The sequence below is a fragment of the Pseudophryne corroboree genome, chromosome 10 (assembly GCF_028390025.1).
Source record: "Pseudophryne corroboree isolate aPseCor3 chromosome 10, aPseCor3.hap2, whole genome shotgun sequence".
Taxonomy (NCBI): Eukaryota; Metazoa; Chordata; class Amphibia; order Anura; family Myobatrachidae; genus Pseudophryne; species Pseudophryne corroboree.
This window is the reverse complement of record NC_086453.1, coordinates 50,622,320-50,640,559: the sequence shown is the minus strand read 5'-3', so window position 1 is coordinate 50,640,559 and position 18,240 is coordinate 50,622,320. Positions and strand designations below refer to the sequence as shown.

General features: G+C 44.5%; 1 protein-coding gene across 3 annotated transcripts in view; it reads right to left on the bottom strand.

Moving 5' to 3' along the window:
- Positions 1–18,240, bottom strand: part of GRIK5 (glutamate ionotropic receptor kainate type subunit 5) — a 492,150-nt gene that overhangs the window by 116,348 nt on the left and 357,562 nt on the right. For all 3 annotated transcript variants that reach the window (XM_063942365.1, XM_063942364.1, XM_063942366.1), the window contains 5 exons: positions 15,384–15,536; positions 13,976–14,080; positions 12,842–12,949; positions 12,200–12,403; positions 4,718–4,831 (listed from right to left, as the gene is read on the bottom strand). In XM_063942365.1, the coding sequence (XP_063798435.1) occupies positions 4,718–4,831; positions 12,200–12,403; positions 12,842–12,949; positions 13,976–14,080; positions 15,384–15,536 (684 nt within the window). The remainder of the gene's footprint in view (positions 1–4,717; positions 4,832–12,199; positions 12,404–12,841; positions 12,950–13,975; positions 14,081–15,383; positions 15,537–18,240) is intronic.

The following is an 18,240-nucleotide window of genomic DNA, read 5'->3' as shown; positions in this document are numbered from 1 at the left end:
GCACAGTGTGAATGGAGTATACACCTAGGATTAAGTGATGGATGCACACACAGGAGGAGGCACAGTGTGAATGGAGTATACACCTAGGATTAAGTGATGGATGCACACACAGGAGGAGGCACAGTGTGAATGGAGTATACACCTAGGATTAAGTGATGGATGCACACACAGGAGGAGGCACAGTGTGAATGGAGTATACACCTAGGATTAAGTGATGGATGCACACACAGGAGGAGGCACAGTGTGAATTGAGTATACACCTAGGAATGAGTGATGGATGCACACACAGGAGGAGGCACAGTGTGAATGGTGTATACACCTAAGAATGAGTGATGTAACAGAGTAAGAGTGGTTTTCATGTGGGATAGAGGTGACAGTGTAAGGATGTATACCTATAGGACTAAAGGAACAGGGTAAAAGCAGTATACATATAGGATAGGTGTAACAGGGTAAGAGCAGTATACATATAGGATAGGTGTAACAGGGTAAGAGCAGTATACCTATGGGATAGAGGCGAGAATATAAAAGCAGTATACATACAAAATAGGAACAGGACGGGAAAGTATATATATGAGACTGATGTAACAGGGTGAGAGCAGTATACATATGGGATAGAGGGGACAGAGTAAGAGCAGTATACATATGGGATATAGGGAACAGGTTGGGACAGTATACATATAGGACAGATATAACAGGGTAAGAGCAGTATACATATGGGATAGAGGTGACAGTGTAAGAGCTGTATACATATGGGATATAGGGAACAGGTTGGGACAGTATACATATAGAACAGATATAACAGGGTAAGAGCAGTATACATATGGGATAGAGGTGACAGTGAGAGCAATAAACATGTAGGATAAAGGGGGGGAGGGGGCAGTAGGCTCCTATAGGACGTAAGTGAGATACAATGATTGTATTTTTTTTATCTTGATAATCAATGTTCTTTCCCATATAAACAGGAACATAAAAGTAAAATTAGACAAGTCTTGGTAAAATACCATATACATGGTGGACCTGCATTATACTGTATGCTTTTTGTAAATGAGCCTTAGTGAGTTACTACAGATGCAGAACATGTACCATTAGGTTAGCACATATTAACCACCTGCACTTGGTCTAAGCTTGCCACCACTGAGAATGTCTCTCCATTATCAGTGTTGGCTTCAGCATGACTGAAGCCATGGTTCAGGGTGAGAGGACATGAAAATGGTAAATTCTGAGATGCGTACAGTATATTGATGTATACATAAGAGAGGATTTAAGATCAGGACATCTGCATATAGCACACTGCAAACCAACCACTGTATAATGCATACTACCCACATGCATGATGCACAGAAGACATTTATGGAACCATCAACGAGTGCTGTAAGTCATGCAGGGAAGGGACAATGAAAGAGGTTTATATCTAATGGACATGGATAATTGTGTACTTGTCATCTAGATCAGCAGTGGGCAAAAAGACTTTCATGAGATTCCTGCTGGTGAATCTCACACCAAAGCGCCAACACCCACTGTATCCCTCATTAATAGAGACACCCTGCCCAGTGATCAACACTATCAGGAATACAAGGCTTAACTTAAATCCTTAGATTGACAAACAAGCCAAAAAAGCAGGGGACAGGGCACATGCAGTTGAGCCATTGTGTTTACAGATTTCATTATAAGTGTAATATGCATTCCTCTTGAGAATTGCAGGTGAATAGCAGATCTTGTTGCCCACCAATGATATAGGAGATACTGTAAGATATACATATACAGAGGAACAGATAGAGAGAGAAGACTGGTGTTCTGGTGACAGTTTGAGAGGTCTACATATAGATGAGGCAAACTGTACATATAGGGTACAGTGGTCAACTCAATATATGAATAGGAATACAGTAGGACATGGTGGAAAGGGATATACGAGGCATCATTGTAGGAGTATACAATGGCAGGAGCGGGTGTACACATGAATACACTACACAGCTTTCACTATTAGATTGTAAGCTCGCAAGAGCAGGGTCTTCTTTCCTCATGTGCCTTTCCTTTTCTTACTTACACTATCTTATACTCCATACTCCCTTTGATGGCACCTAACTGCGGGTTTTCTATACCTGTCCTATATTGTCTTGAACTGTAAGTGCTGTTTTCTTGTTTGCTCATTTGATTATGTACTGTGTAATGGGCGCTGCGGATCCCTTGTGGCGCCATATAAATAAAGGATAATAATAATAATAATACTACATTTTACATTTTGTGCAAGTCCAGGTCATAGTCATGTACGTGTGTTATGATAAATGTTAACTACAGAAAGGATTTAATTAAAAGGAGGACCACTTAGTGGCACAAAAGTATTATAGTAAGTAGCTTAAACTATTGCTACTTTCTTGCTAAAGATTTATTTGGTAATTACTGCAGACTATTGCACATTACATTGCATGTGTAAAAGTTTAGAAAGTTGTTTTAAGTGGATTAATATCTGTAGTCTGCAAAAACTGATAGTGATTGAGAGGGGTTGACTGACCTCACATTTGGTAGTTGTGATTAACACCTTATGGTGGAGGGTCAGTGGCGCACCCAGGGGGGGTTTCCGAGCACCCAGAAACCCCCTCCCTTTTTTTGCTGCATGAGTATTATTAATGGCTGTCTAGCGTCCTCTGCATCCTCTGCAGCCTGCTGTCTTCCTGGTGGCACTTGTAAGTGCTTAATAAAAGTTTACTTTATTTTAATTAGAGTACATATATATCCATGTGCATACATATATACACATGTATATACAATACATACATATAAACACACACACACATATGATATATATACACATGTGTATATATACGTGTACTGTATGTATATATATATATATATATATATATATATGTATGCATGTTTAATAGCATGTTTAATATGCTATGTATATGTATGTGTGTATATATATATATATATATATATATATATACATACCCTCCAACATGACCCGCCCCACTAGGTACAGAATGCTCTGTTTCTGGACTTCCCTCTTAATTTATTATTGCCATCACCTGTGAAGAAACAGCTTTCTTATCATTTAACTAGTTCAACACAGGTGATGGAAATCATAAATTAAGAGGGAAGTCCAGGAACAGAGCATTTTGTACCTAGTGGGGCGGGTCATGTTGGAGGGTCTGTATATATATATAGGTGTATATACGGTATATATATATATATATATATATATATATGTGTGTAGATATGTGTGTATATATATATATATATATATACACACATACACAGACACACTACTTTTACGGACCCAGCATATACTGGGTCACCTTAGTCCCCACCCCCGTGATTGGCTCCACCCAGTTCTGGAAACCCCCCCATGTAAATCCTGCATTTGCCACTGAGGGTTGCTGTGTGGGGGAGGGGGTTGTAATCAGAAAGGACATGTGTTTGTAGACTTATTTATTCAGTATAGGTCAGGACGCTAGTCCTTTAGGACGCTGCAGTGCCTAGTATATGAAATGGCTAGTTATCAAGTCGCAGCTAAAATCAATAGCAGTGTTATACCTGTGTTAAACCGAAGGAAAACAGAAGGCAAATAATCTAACAAGTTACCAGAAGGACTGCATTACTTACAACTACAAAACTCTGGAACTTTATGTGGCCTCTCCTCGCCTCAAACATGAGAACACCAAGACCAGGCTTACCACCTCTCTGGCTGAGAACATCAAGTCTGCCTCTGGGCCTAACCATCAAGATGAGCAGGGAGCTGTGGGGGCAGGGCACCAGGACCAGGCTCAGCAGGGACATCCCCATTGCTTCTGAGTATGCCCCCCACATTCTCCTACCCACCCGTACTATGATCTTATCAAAATAATGTTATCCAAATTCTCCTTCTGCCACTGGTTACCTGCAATTGTGGGGTTTTTTTAGGTTTTTTTTCCATTCCTCGCTTCACCCCACCATGTGTTTTCCTGTAATGTTTACCTCCACTGATTGCACACCTTTCCATTGTGCCCTACATGCAGGGTACATCATACTACTACATAAGCATCATTTTTCCTATATATGAACTTGGCCCTTTTATTGCTCACCTCCCAAAGTGCGCCCAACATGGCTGCCCCATATGGTACACTTGTGGATGGGATGAAAAATACATAGGCCTGATGGTTTTGATGGAACCCTACTCTGAACTGTAGGACTCTGAAATCATCCCCATTTTGTGTCATCTCTTCTAGGGGTGATCCATTCCACCCTGGGTAATCCTACGCTGAGCGCCCAAGATGGCTGCTGCACTTGGTACCTTGTGAGGGTGAAATACACAACCCTTGGAAGTTATTACCCAAAATGCCTACACCAATCCTGCATTATGCTTTCTGTGTGCTTAAGGTTTTCTTTTATGTCTGTGTGGCTTATCTATTGCTGTATTACTCAAATCCTCTGTATCATGTGCATTGTTTTTGATATCTGTAAAGCGCCTTGAGTCCTGTTGGAGAAAGAGCGCTATATAAATAAAATTATTATTATTATTATTAAACATATGAGATAATTGCAGCATGTAGAGTTAACCTGTGCCAGAATAGTATGTGTTTGTGGGGGGAAAGGATTTCCCTTTGATCCCCCGAGTGTGTAGACGACTAGACGTGTATGAAGTGCTGTTGAAAAACTTTTTCAATGACACAAATACCGCAGATTAGCCGCATGCAAGACGGGAAAGGAGAGCCTGAGGAATAGGGTGCAAGGCGGTACCTACCATCTGAACCCGGTACAGTATGCTGATCCCCAAGGTCATGAACGGTTTGGAGAAGTCGATCACTTTCTCTCGCTCGGCTGTGATGGTGAAGGCAGCGACTGCCAGGTCTGCCTTCTGTGGGGAAAGATGTGGAGTGAGAGGCACGTTAATGAGAAATAATGGCCATCATACAGAACTGGAGGCTCTCCTCATTAGCTTTCATGCAGGACAGCAATACATTGCCTGGCAATATGCTACTGATGTCTTTGGCTGCGGAGAGGGAGACAGGAACGTTGCTGAAGTTCTCTCATCTTCCCGAAGCTATAGATACGTGGGCATGAATTTAATGCCGTGTCTTTTTTATATCAGTAAGAGTGTACATTACCAAAATTAATGCAGTAATAAATTGCCTGGCAGGGGCATGTGTATATCATAGGTTTATCATCCTAGCGCTACCAGTATATCCTCAGCTAACCGATACTCCCTCCACTCCTATGTCAGCCTTCCTATCTCTCTCTCTCTATTTCACTTCTACATTCATTCTATGTTATGGTCTCTAATGCCCCATCAGCTTACTGTTCCAGAGCATTATGGCAGCAGCCCTCCTTATACAGGTATGGCTACAGTTACTCTGCGATCTGTCAATGTATAGCCATACAGCTATTCTGGTGTCTATCTGGTATGTGCTTAGTCTACTCTGACCTGCTGTGTCCCATCAGATCTTTCAGCTCCTCTCGGTGGTATGTCCAAGTGTTCCTACTCTGTCCCACCTCGTTTGCTCTCATCTAGCTCTACCCTAGAGACTGTAACACAGAGAGAGTGTAGACCAGAGAGAGTGTAACACAGAGAGAGTGTAGATCACAGAGAGAGCGTAACACAGAGAGAGTGTAGATCAGAGAGAGTGTAGACCAGAGAGAGTGTAACACAGAGAGAGGGTAGATCACAGAGAGAGCGTAACACAGAGAGAGTGTAGATCAGAGAGAGTGTAGATCACAGACAGAGTGTAGATCACAGACAGAGCATAACACAGAGAGAGAGTAGATCACTGAGAGAGAGACGATCACAGTGAGAGCGTAACACAGAGAGAGTGTAGATCACAGAGAGAGTGTAGATCACAGAGAGAGAGCAGATCACAGAGAGAGAGAGCAGATCACAGAGAGAGAGAGAGAGATCAGATCACAGAGAGAGTGTAGCTCACAGAGAGAGTGTAGATCACAGAGAGAGTGAGCAGATCGCGGAAAGAGTGTAGATCACAGAGAGAGAGAGAGAGAGAGAGCAGATCACAGAGAGAGTGTAGATCAGAGAGAGAGAGAGAGAGAGCAGATCACAAAGAGAGCAGATCACAGAGAGAGTGTATATCACGGAAATAGTGTAGATCACAGAGAGTGTAGATCACAGAGAGAGTGTAGATCACAGAGAGAGCATAACACAAAGAGAGTGTAGATCACAGAGAGAGTGTAAATCACAGAGAGAGCATAACACAGAGAGAGTGTAGATCACAGAGAGAGTGTAAATCACAGAGAGAGTGTTACACAGAGAGAGTGTAGATCACAGAGAGAGTGTAGATCACAGAGAGAGCATAACACAGAGAGAGTGTAGATCACAGAGAGATTGTAAATCACAGAGAGAGTGTTACACAGAGAGAGTGTTACACAGAGAGAGTGTAGATCACAGGGAAAGAGCAGATCGCAGAGAGAGTGTAACACAGAGAGAGAGAGCAGATCCCAGAGTGAGTGTAGATCACAGAGAGAGTGTAACATAGAGAGAGAGAGAGAGAAAGAGCAGATCACAGAGAGAGTGTGACACAGAGAGCGTGTAGATCAGAGAGAGAGCAGATCCCAAAGAGAGCAGATCACGGAGAGAGAGAGCAGATCACAGAGAGAGTGTATATCACGAAAAGAGTGTAGATCACAGAGAGAGTGTAGATCACAGAGAGAGTGTAACAAAGAGAGAGTGTAAATCACAGAGAGAGTGTAACACAGAGAGAGTGTAAATCACAGAGAGAGTGTAGATCACAGAGAGAGTGTAACACAGAGAGAGTGTAAATCAGAGAGAGAGTGTAACACAGAGAGAGCATAACACAGAGAGAGTGTAGATCACAGAGAGAGTGTAACACAGAGAGAGTGTAAATCAGAGAGAGAGTGTAACACAGAGAGAGTGTAGATCACAGAGAGAGCATAACACAGAGAGAGTGTAGATCACAGAGAGAGTGTTACACAGAGAGAGTGTAGATCACAGGGAAAGAGCAGATCGCAGAGAGAGTGTAACACAGAGAGAGAGAGCAGATCCCAGAGTGAGTGTAGATCACAGAGAGAGTGTAACATAGAGAGAGAGAGAGAGAGAGAGAGAGCAGATCACAGAGAGAGTGTGACACAGAGAGCGTGTAGATCAGAGAGAGAGCAGATCCCAAAGAGAACAGATCACGGAGAGAGAGAGCAGATCACAGAGAGAGTGTATATCACGAAAAGAGTGTAGATCACAGAGAGAGTGTAGATCACAGAGAGAGTGTAGATCACAGAGAGAGTGTAAATCACAGAGAGAGTGTTACACAGAGAGAGTGTAGATCACAGAGAGAGTGTAACACATAGAGAGAGCAGATCACAGAGAGAGTGACAGAGAGAGAGAGAGAGAGAGAGAGAGAGAGAGAGCAAATCACAAAGAGAGCAGATCACAGAGAGAGTATATATCACGGAAAGAGTGTAGATCACAGAGAGAGTGTAGATCACAGAGAGAGTGTAGATCACAGAGAGAGAGCAGATCACAGAGAGAGAGCAGATCACAGAGAGAGTGTATATCACGGAAAGAGTGTAGATCACAGAGAGAGTGTAGATCACAGAGAGAGAGCAGATCACAGAGAAAGCAGATCACAGAGAGAGTGTATATCACGGAAAGAGTGTAGATCACAGAGAGAGTGTAACACAAAGAGAGAGCAGATCACAGAGAGAGTGTGACACAAAGAGAGAGAGAGAGAGAGAGAGAAGATCACAAAGAGAGCAGATCACAGAGAGAGAGCAGATCACAGAGAGAGTGTATATCATGGAAAGAGTGTAGATCACACAGAGAGTGTAGATTACAGAGAGAGTGTAACAGCCAATTAGAAATACAACGGACTGAAGCTGGAGAACCCCAGGCAGGGGCCCTGCAGCTATGGGGCCTGATCTACCTCTCAGCAAACCTGTACATCAGTAAGGGCTAAGATCCTACTGAAATTTACAAAGCCTGTAACAATGACAGTAAAACCTGTTGCTTCTCTTTCAGCATAAATAAATATTTTACAGTAAGGAAGAAGGTCAACATTGTTAACACTAATTATGTATCTACAAAAAGATTACTGAAATCTCACTACATTACTACTGTTAATTTAGTTGCCATTATTACCGCAGCCGTTTTTGGAACAGATAATAAATTGGCCGTGCATGTCATTAAAGTGTCAGGCTCGCCCTCCCTCATTTAGGATAACTCATTTGATCCCAGTGTACCGCTGACAGACAGGATTGCCGCCACTCCGCGATCCTTTATTAGAAAGGCCAGCGTGAACCCTCAGTAGCCTCGTCACCCCCCTCATTAAGCTGCCTCCCTCAGAGAATGAGCAAACCCCATCGCACACAAGCTATATCCAGCCGGCCCCAGCATTTCCCGTCTCCACTGCCAGACAGGTCTGCTCCCCGCCTCCACCCACAGCATGTTCATTAATAAAATCTTGTTCTCTGTCACTGGGCCAGAATGCACGGCATTAGCAGGTGATTAATGTCTGAGGTTCTGATCAATCAGAGACCACGGCTCTCGTGAATGCCCAAACCTGTAACCATTTTAGTCTACAATAAATATTAATTAAATCGGGATCCTCACAGGAATGTTAAAAAGACAGCCAAGAATTAAATACACAGCAACAACAATGTTCAATGAAAAACGTTACAGTGATCAGTAGTGTGTAGTGCTAGGAGATGTATTGATGTAACACCGACTACATCATCCATCATATGGCTGCCTCCAATCATCCTTATTAGATAATACTTCTGTTATTTTATATTACAGTTTATACATTTTCTTTATACAATTCATTTTTATTTGACTGTTACCTTTGTATGATATGGGATTGGCAATCTGGCATTAAAGTCCCTGATAGTAATTTACTGGGAGTAACACGGCATTTAAATGTAAATCATAAGGGTTATCCATCTTTGGGCAGCAAAGTGCAATATAGCCACCCGTCCCCACCACCACATCTTCTGTGATGAGTCCGCACCATGGTCTCTGCCTTTACCCACAGTAACCTGCATACAGGGTCGGACTGGCCCACAGGGGAACAGGGTAAACCACCAGTGGGCCCTACTGCCTGGGGGGCCCTCCTCCTCCTCTAGAGATCAAGTTCCAGAATATCCTAGTGCACTGGATTTATGCATTATACATACAGTATGTTACATTATACTGCACAATAATTTGGTTTATTATATATTTACCAAGGGGCACAGAACATGTAATGGTTTAATCATACCTCTGTGGTGGCTGGCCACGCCCTCACTGAAACCTGGCTACACCTTTAAGCATGGGCCCCGCCCCGTATAGCAGCATTCCCCCGGTTGGGTCCAACACTTCCTGCATATCTCTGATCATAAGCATGTACAGGAGAGTGCTGTCTGACACACTGGACTTAACCACTTCTATCTGTCCAGCAAGCTAGGATAGAGGTGTGTGAATTGCATATAGCACCTGATTGGTCTGTCAGCAGTATCTGGCCAATCATCTTGCCCCATGCAGTACAAGTTATAGCTGTGTGTTTGGAAGGATCTCTGGACCAGCCGTTCTTATTTACTGAAAATGTTTTTGGACCAGAAGCGACTGTGGGTAACTGATGGTGGCTGGGGGTAGCAAAAGGTTCTCCATAGGACAGTGTGGGCTATGGGGGGGAAAGTAAGAGTAAATTCCCAAAGTGTACTACCCCTTAACAAAGGCCTGACAATGGTTCACAGTTATTAAACTTAAACACACATTTATCTACAAAAAACGGTGGCAGCTTTTCCCACACAAACTACACAGAGGGCCTGATTCACAGGTGCCAAGCAATTTGAACGCAATCCTGATGTAGTTGAGCTATTATTTGCAATTACACATGTGGGAAAATGTAGCTCCTCACCTGTGCCTCTTGTACCTGTGGTGCAGGATTGCATTGCTAGAGTATGGATGGCTCCTGCTTCTCCTTCTATTCCCCACTGTGTGGTCCTGGTTAATGTTACTGTGTCCCATGAACATTTTATGTATAGCAAAGATAATGCCCTCTGACATCCAGAGTCGATGCCCCTGCCTGCACTCATTGTACCTGCCCCCCTGGATCCGTTACCTTAGCATGCCTTCAGCCGGACCCCCGCCCACCATCGGGACTGCCGTGCTGGCTGAGTACTGTGATCCGCCTTTCCCCCTCTATACACTGTGCAGAGTGAGCACTGTCATTTCCTCCCCCACTATACAATGTGCACTGCAAGCATTGACCCTCACCCCCAATATTTGCTCCCCCAAACTTTGTGTGGACTGCAACCCCTAATATTTGTCCACTGCACTCACTATGCAATGATGTGTACTGACCCCTCAGCATGTGCCCTGGGCAGACCTTTCAACTCCCCCAACACACATGCACATTATACACTGTTTAAGGTGAGCATTGACACTCCCCCTCCCCCAATATACTTTGCAGGTTGAGCACCGTACACCCTCAATACAACATGCAGGGTGAGTACTGTGATTACCCCAATATGTCCTCTGTGAAACCCCCCCCCCCACACACGCACACATATACATACACACATACACCATGTTGGGTGAGTACTGTGACCCTGCTATGTTCTGCCCCCTTTTTTTTCTATGTGAGGTCAATACTGTATGTTTGTTTTTTTTCATATGGGGGCAAATGTGTCCGTTTTTTACCGCTCTGTGCCAATGGGAGGGGGTAGGGGGGCTTTCATGATTTTTCTATGTGGCCCACAAAGTTCTACTTATGCCCCTGCCATGCAGAGATGCTAAAAGTGGGCGTCTCAGTGTTTTCTCATTCAGACGCGGGCCACTACATTGGGGGAAGGCAGGAACTAACATTTGCATATTATCGCAGCCGTAGGAACTGATGCAAGAGCGGACGCAGCAGCATTCCTCTCTGTAGCACATCCATAGTATATATTAGCCTCTAGAGTGCAGCCAGAGTTGATTCACTGAATGATCAGTTTCATGTTAGCTTCGTATCTTCATCAATAATTACCAACCTTATGTGCCTAACTCTGATTACACGATTAAGCAAGCAAATGATGCATAGCTGCCAGTACATTCCTCAGTAGAGTCAAATTAAAGCGCACAGCATCAAATAAACATTGTTTACAAAACTCTGCATCGGATACGATGATAGAAGGAGATGTTACTTAAGGATTTAGAGCTTGTAAAGAAAATATACTGATAGGCAAACTGAGAAAGTAAAATATATTTGTTATATCACTAGAGGATTTCCGTCAGACTCCCATAAATCGTAGCACACTGTGTAAATATTAATTAAAACTTTCATTATGACTAGGGTTCCTGGTCTTCAGTGTGTATTTTGGGGGGAGCTAGGAACTTATTTTTCGAGCTGTTATATTTCTATCACATGCACCAAGATGAATCCGACCTCTGAATTAGGCCCACAGTGTTGTATAAAAAAAATATATTTATATACTGTTTACACTGCATATATTGTAAACCCCTTAAATGTATTTTCCTGGGATTCTCCCTGGGGCCCTGATTCCACTGTGACTAACGTTGATAATGACCCGTTATACAGCTATAATGTGTAAGGGCACCTGGATCCTGTGTAAGAGTAGAGCAATGGTGGAGGGCCAAGGGGATCGAATGGTAATGTGTAAAAATGCCAGTGGTAAGTGTGGAAACTTTCCTTCAAACCTAATTACCAGCGGGGGTTTGCCGCATGGGGAAAAGCTCCACGTTTCACACCTGGAGCTATTCAATAAAACTGATTTTTCCACACGCAGTTAATGCACGCTAACTATTGATTCCCTGTAAACTGTGAAATCGATGGATTAACCCACACAATAAAACCCAGAAGCTGCCTTTTATCTTTGACTTTTCCTCACAGCTCCCAAAGCTGTGCGTAAAAGTCCTCTTCTGGGTCTTAACACGTGGGGAAATCATGCTAATTGAATTGGCCGGTGTGGGTAATTAGCCACGGAGCTAGATTCCATGCTTCTGAAGCCATTAGTGAGGCTTTGTGCTGGCTTCCCAGTTTCAAACTGAAAGCTAGAATTTTAATAATGATGAACTGTAGTAAAGTGTTATCTACACAGATGGTAGGCAGCTACTTTGGGCACAGGTTTATATTGCTACAACGTGGCTGCCTCTTCTGACCATGTGACAGTGGCCTAGCATGTTAAACACAAATATCAGAAGACCAAATAAATCAAAGGCCTCATAAAGTATAAGCGTAACACATCTACTGCCTTCAGAGATGGTCAATTAAGCAGCTTCACCCACCCGGTTGATGAGCTCTCCCACCATCCCTGTCCAGGAACCATTAGGCTCAGGAGCTCCGTACAGTCCATCTTCCACAAGCTTTATTTTATAGTTGAATCTCAGGAGAGAAGCGAGCTCCATCAGCATCTCGGCACAGAAGCCTTCGTATTGGTCATTGCCAGACAGGTATTTGAAGTTCGCCTTCCGCATCATGTAGGGGTTCTCCTGGAGAGCGAGAGAAGGAACATCAGTGAGGTGGATGAGTCACATGAAGAAAGAAATTTGTGATTACAGCTACAGGGGAGACATAAAAAGTAGTGATGAGCGGGTTCGGTTTTACTCGGTTTTACTCGGTTCTCAAAACCGAATCTTATGGGCTATCCAAAACACGTGACATCCGTGAGCCAATAAGATGCCGTTTTGAGAACCAAGTAAAACCGAGTAAAACCGAACCCGCTCATCACTAAAAAAGAGATCATACTGCAGAGGAATAGACCGTCCAAAGATGTGGTACAAGCAATGCCATTGTCAGACTGGATTCTATTACTGGTGCTGGAAATGTACCACTTAAAATGTCCAGGGAAAATTTACAGAGCTAGTAAAATATTTATATAGAGGTGTATACAGTAGCACTTAGACTATTGATGTCCGTAGGGAACTTACAAGAATCGTGGTCACCACCAGAGTCTTGTTCTCCAAGGTCTCTGAGATGTTGATGTCCAGAGTGGTGGCATTCATAGCCAGGGTACGATTTGAATACCAGACTCCAACCTGCAACAGAGAGGAAGGGTTAACAGTGCGGGCGGTTACGGATGCACCACCTCTGACCGAAACGTCCTTAGCAACACAAAGAGGAAAATATTCTACAGATGTATTACTAATCAGCAGCTGCAGGTTCTCCCCAACATGGAAACCACAGTAAAGTCCCTATATTATAAATAAATCCTAAACCATGAAGACTGTGGGTCTGATATGCTACTGGGGGGGAACACATCTGTAGGTGCACGGAATTCAAATGTGTATAGTTGTCCGTATGAAGAATTGTACGCATGTGGTGTTTCCTCTCCAATCCATACTTTGGTGCTAGTCTCCATCATGCGCATTTGTGCCAGCTGATATTTGGTGCAAAAGACGGGCCTGAAAACAGCAGTAATAAAGTTCACACCCAACTCAGTACAGATCGCAGCTCCGTCACCACGCCGTCACTGCTGAACGTAATGCCTATAAGGGTTATTCAGGTCACATCGCTAAATGATGCGACCGCAATAACCCCGGCGTCAGCAGTGCACATGTACAGGTACTGTTCCTGCGCGTGCACGGTCGATGAAACCGTTCGGGTCGCAGTGGGTTAGAACGCTTCTGCCTGATTGACAGGCAGAGGAGTTCACGGGGTGGGCAGTGAAGGAGTGTTGCGGGGGCGGCGCGGGGAAAATGGGGATGGGTCGTGGCGCATTCAGGACGGTTGCGTGACGTCACACGCAGTCGGTCCAATCTATCAAGCTACACAAGATATGGCCAACACAATCCAGATTCTGTTGGCGAGGGTGTGGTCAGACTGGCGATATCCTTCATGTGTTTTGGGATTGTCCTGTCATGCGTCCTTTATGGAGAAAGGTTGAGGACTTTATTATGAGGGTAGCGGGTATCCATATTTCCTTGACCGCACCTATTGCACTTTTGCACTTATGCAGGCCCATCTTAGATATTTTATATCCCAGACATTTATTGCTACTAAAGCTTCCACTGCGCAGTTTTGGATGCAATATTCTCCACAGTGCTACATCCTCCAGTACTTGCCTCTCGATGACCATCGCCAGCCTTCTCCAGGATGCGCAGTGTGTAGTTTGTCCTCTGACCTTTGCTGTTGAACTCTACGCGTCCAGTCAGTCCATCATACTCTACCTAAGAGGATTAAAACAAATGGGCAACATAGAGATAAATATAGTAATAATATAGATGATGCGCTCACCACTCCTGTCAGGCCATATGTACTCACAGGAAATAGAACCTCACAGAGTGGGCAGAGCCTGCAGGGACCAATCACCAGGGACATCATAACTATAAGCACACTGGGACCCACAATTCTAGTGTACTCCGAGCAGAGGCAGGTGGTGGTTGCACAATCAGAGAGGTGAGACAGCATTTCTGCCTCCCAGACTGCAGCCAGACAGTGAGTGGTTGTGAGCATGCTGAATGGTGAATGTTTGGAGCTATCCACCAATCAGAGTGCTGACAGCCACTCACTGTATGGAAATGTGTAGAGACAATACAGGACCGCAGGTGGGACATGCTATAATTATTTTTTATTGGTTTACATGAATGAGTGTGTAGGGGCTCCAGTACATTACTTTGCCCAGGCCCTACAATGCTGCTAAGATGGCCCTGCTATTCACACATCATCAGTAGTTCTTAGCATTCCTTTACAAATATGTTTTTCTCTGTTTTTTACTTTTATTTTAGATATATATATATTTTGGGGGCTATATCCAGAAGTGGGAAACTGATGCTGAAACATATTTCAGTATTTTTCATATCATTCATATTATCGTTATGTTTTTAAAATAATTTTATTTTGTTCTACCTTTTAAATGTCTGCACTTATATAGTAGTAGGTAGAAATGAGTAATATTATTAAATATGTGAAAAACTAATGAACTGGCCAGAGCACTGTTCTTTCTAGAATCTTTCTTCATCAAACTGCCAGCTGTCATAACATTGGCTCTCTGTGATCACATGCCATTAATGCCAAATGCTCTCCGGCCCACAAGCAGCCCACACCAAGAGCTAATCTGAATAATGCTAAGGCGTTATAACAGGAAGTACATGCAGAAATGTAAGACACATAGTTTAATCTATTATTTTCTCAAAAATGGTAAAGTATGTATGTATGTATGTATGTATGTATGTACAGTATGTATGTATGTTTTAAGGACTGTATATTGCAATATTGCAATACAGCCTTATTCCAGCTGTACTATCGATGTCAAAAACTTAATTACACTTCTACTTCAAAAGCTGCTGTCTACTGCTGAACACCCCAGCCCCCATCCCAGTTTATGAATGGCTCCCCTATTCATGTAACAATTTGTGCAAATGCAGTCAAGCCCACCTTCAAAATAACACTTCCACCTGTATCTTCTCAAAGCCACATGTTTTCACTACTAACTCAGCTAATAGGAAGTTGGCCACGTAAATGCCTGCTTACCATGCGTAGGTAGTTCATAAGGCTCGTCCCGTGTTGCCAGATCTGCGATGTGCTGCAGGACAGCTGCTTCACGCCAATTTCCTGGCTCCGATTTAACTCCCGCACGGCACTGACTACGACATGTACGGCGTCAAACATGAGTGCAGCTGAGAGCTGAGCGAGGGAGGGGAAAAAGCAGAGCGGGAAAGAGAAGTTCTCATTGGGTATGACCGATATCACACTCACTTTTCAGACAGTGAAAGTAATCATCACTATCAATATTTCCAATATCTACTCTTAGCAGAACACTTACTCTATTTTCCTTCAACCAGTAACACTATGACCCACAAGGCAGTTACCAATAAACCCAGGTCTTTTTCATCCATGTTATTCATTAAAGGCCACTAACCAAGGTTTTCCAACCTCACTATTCTGGAATATACTTCTCCTTAAGGAGATGTCACCACTTAGTGGTATGCCGCTGGTGATGTCTTTGCTGTCCTTATTACAGGCCAACCACCTAACACCAACACTGTAACACATCTACAACTACTCTCCCAGAATCTCTGGGAGACTCCCGAATTCGGTATTAGACAACCTCCCATATCCCTCCCACTTCTCCAGTGACCATTGGCTCTCTTCATGGCCTCGTCACCCTCGTGACTATTTGGCAAAATTGTGGCATTCTGTTGGCAGGAGGCCACAAAGCCACTAATACCCCTTTCAGACTAAAAAACCCGGGTCCATGAAGACAGGTTTCAAGCCTTGCCACAGCGGCTTGAAACCCATTCACACTGCATGTTGCACTTGGGTTATTGCCGTCGCTTCACCCCTATCGGTGAGCCGGCTCTCTATAGGGTTTAAATGGTTGGATGACCCGGGTTACCCATTCGCACTCCCCCATATCACGTTTTTTTTTGGGGGTGGGGGTTTGGGGGGGGGGGGGGAACCCTTAGCAAAAACCCGGGTCAAAGTGGCAAAGTGACACGGGTATGGAGATGGTCATTGGCATTGATGGTTTCACAACCATTGATGGTCTATGGACGATGGCAAGTGTTTCCGCCCCCAGTGATGGTGAGGCATGTTTTCTACCAATGGCTTAAACCACTTACCCCCCGATAGGCATCACTACCTCAAGTCTCCGCCCCTTCCACCTGGATCCCCCACTCCTCCCATTTCCAGGAGCACAGAAAAGAAAAGTACAGATGTAGCCATGCTCATCTTACAGCGCTGCGGCATGCTGCATGGTGAGCCAGGCTGTGACTATGGGGGTCATTCTGACCCGATCGCTCGCTGCAGTTTGTTGCAGCGCAGCGATCAGGTCGGAACTGTGCATGCGCCGGCGCCGCAGTGCGCTGGCGCATGGCAGCTTTCATTACCTAGCGACCGCTTCTGAGACAGAGGCGGTTGCTAGGCGGGAGGGGGCTGTACGACGGCGTCAAGCCGCCGTTTAGGGGGAGCGGTCCGGCCAACGCAGGTGTGGCCAGACCATTGGGGGGGCGGGCCACGGCGGCTGCGTAATGTGTCACGCTGCCGCTGCGGCCAGCGGGAGCGACAAGCAACTCCCGGCCAGCTGCAGGAGCTGCACTGGCCGGGAGTTACTCCTCAAATACAAAGGCATCGCCGCTGAGCGATGCTTTTGTATTTGTACGGGGGGGCCGGCACTGACATGCGGGGCGGACTCGCCCTGTGCTGGGCATTCCCCCGCATGTTTGAGTTAACGATCGTAGCTGTGCTAAACTTAGCACAGCTACGATCAACTCGGAATGACCCCCTATACGCAGCCGACTGTTGCTCCATTAATCCCATTAGGAATTAATGGCGCAATCGCCAACTATGAATAGTCGCAGCCTGGCGTTCCATGCAGCGTGCCGCAGCGCAGTAAGATGAGCATGGCTATATCTGTGGGTAAATATGATTTACACTAACTCCTCCCACTGCAGTGACACCAGCTGATGGCACATAGAATCTGCGCACAAAGAAAAGCCAAACAAAATGAATGGGCGAATCATTTTTGTAATGTCCCCCATATAGCACCATGCACTTAATCTGTGCCAAGTCTGAGATAGCGCCTCATTAATGCCAGCTATTAAGCCCCACCACTTTTCTGACTTTGAGCTACACCTGCACTGCCGTCTTTGTGTGTATGGTACTCAGCTGAATGGCACCGCTGTGAAAGAAATTTCATATACAGTGTGATTTTCATAATTACCCAGCATTGTGTCCTATCAACCAGTCACTGGGGTCACCTCTGAGCCATGACGCTCACCACTGGGAATTCAATGGGGAAAAACACAACTACCATCCTTCCCAATTAACATTTACTGGCCAATCAAATAGAAAACTGAAACCTGTTTTAGCAAATGTTAATGTATAATTTGTTACTTACAAAGGTGATGCTATAATTATACTTAATGATACATAATATGTGTTTTAATAATTTTATTTAATTATGTATAATTTAAAATAATAAAGCTAGGTCTCTTTGCGCGCACTTCCCAGGGTATGGATAACTAATGTCTTGTACATATACACAGAAGGGGCACCCCATGGCCTAAAAACCCCATCTCTTGTCTCTTGCTAGGAAGGTGTGAGGGCCTGGTTCAGGGATGTGGGCTCACGCAATCACAGCTGCAACCCCGTACGCAGCTAATGTGCGATAATCTGCTAATGCTGACGCCGTCTGGAGATATACTGAGACGCCCACCGGTGGATTTGCTAATCTCAGCATCTGTGTAAAACACACAGCGGTGGTCGCACATCCTTCGATAATCGACCATCTGAATAAAACGGGTGTAGTATGGTTTGCCAGCGGTCGGGGTCCCGGCAACCAGCATACCGGTGCCGGAATCCCAACCGCCGGCATACAGACAGCTGG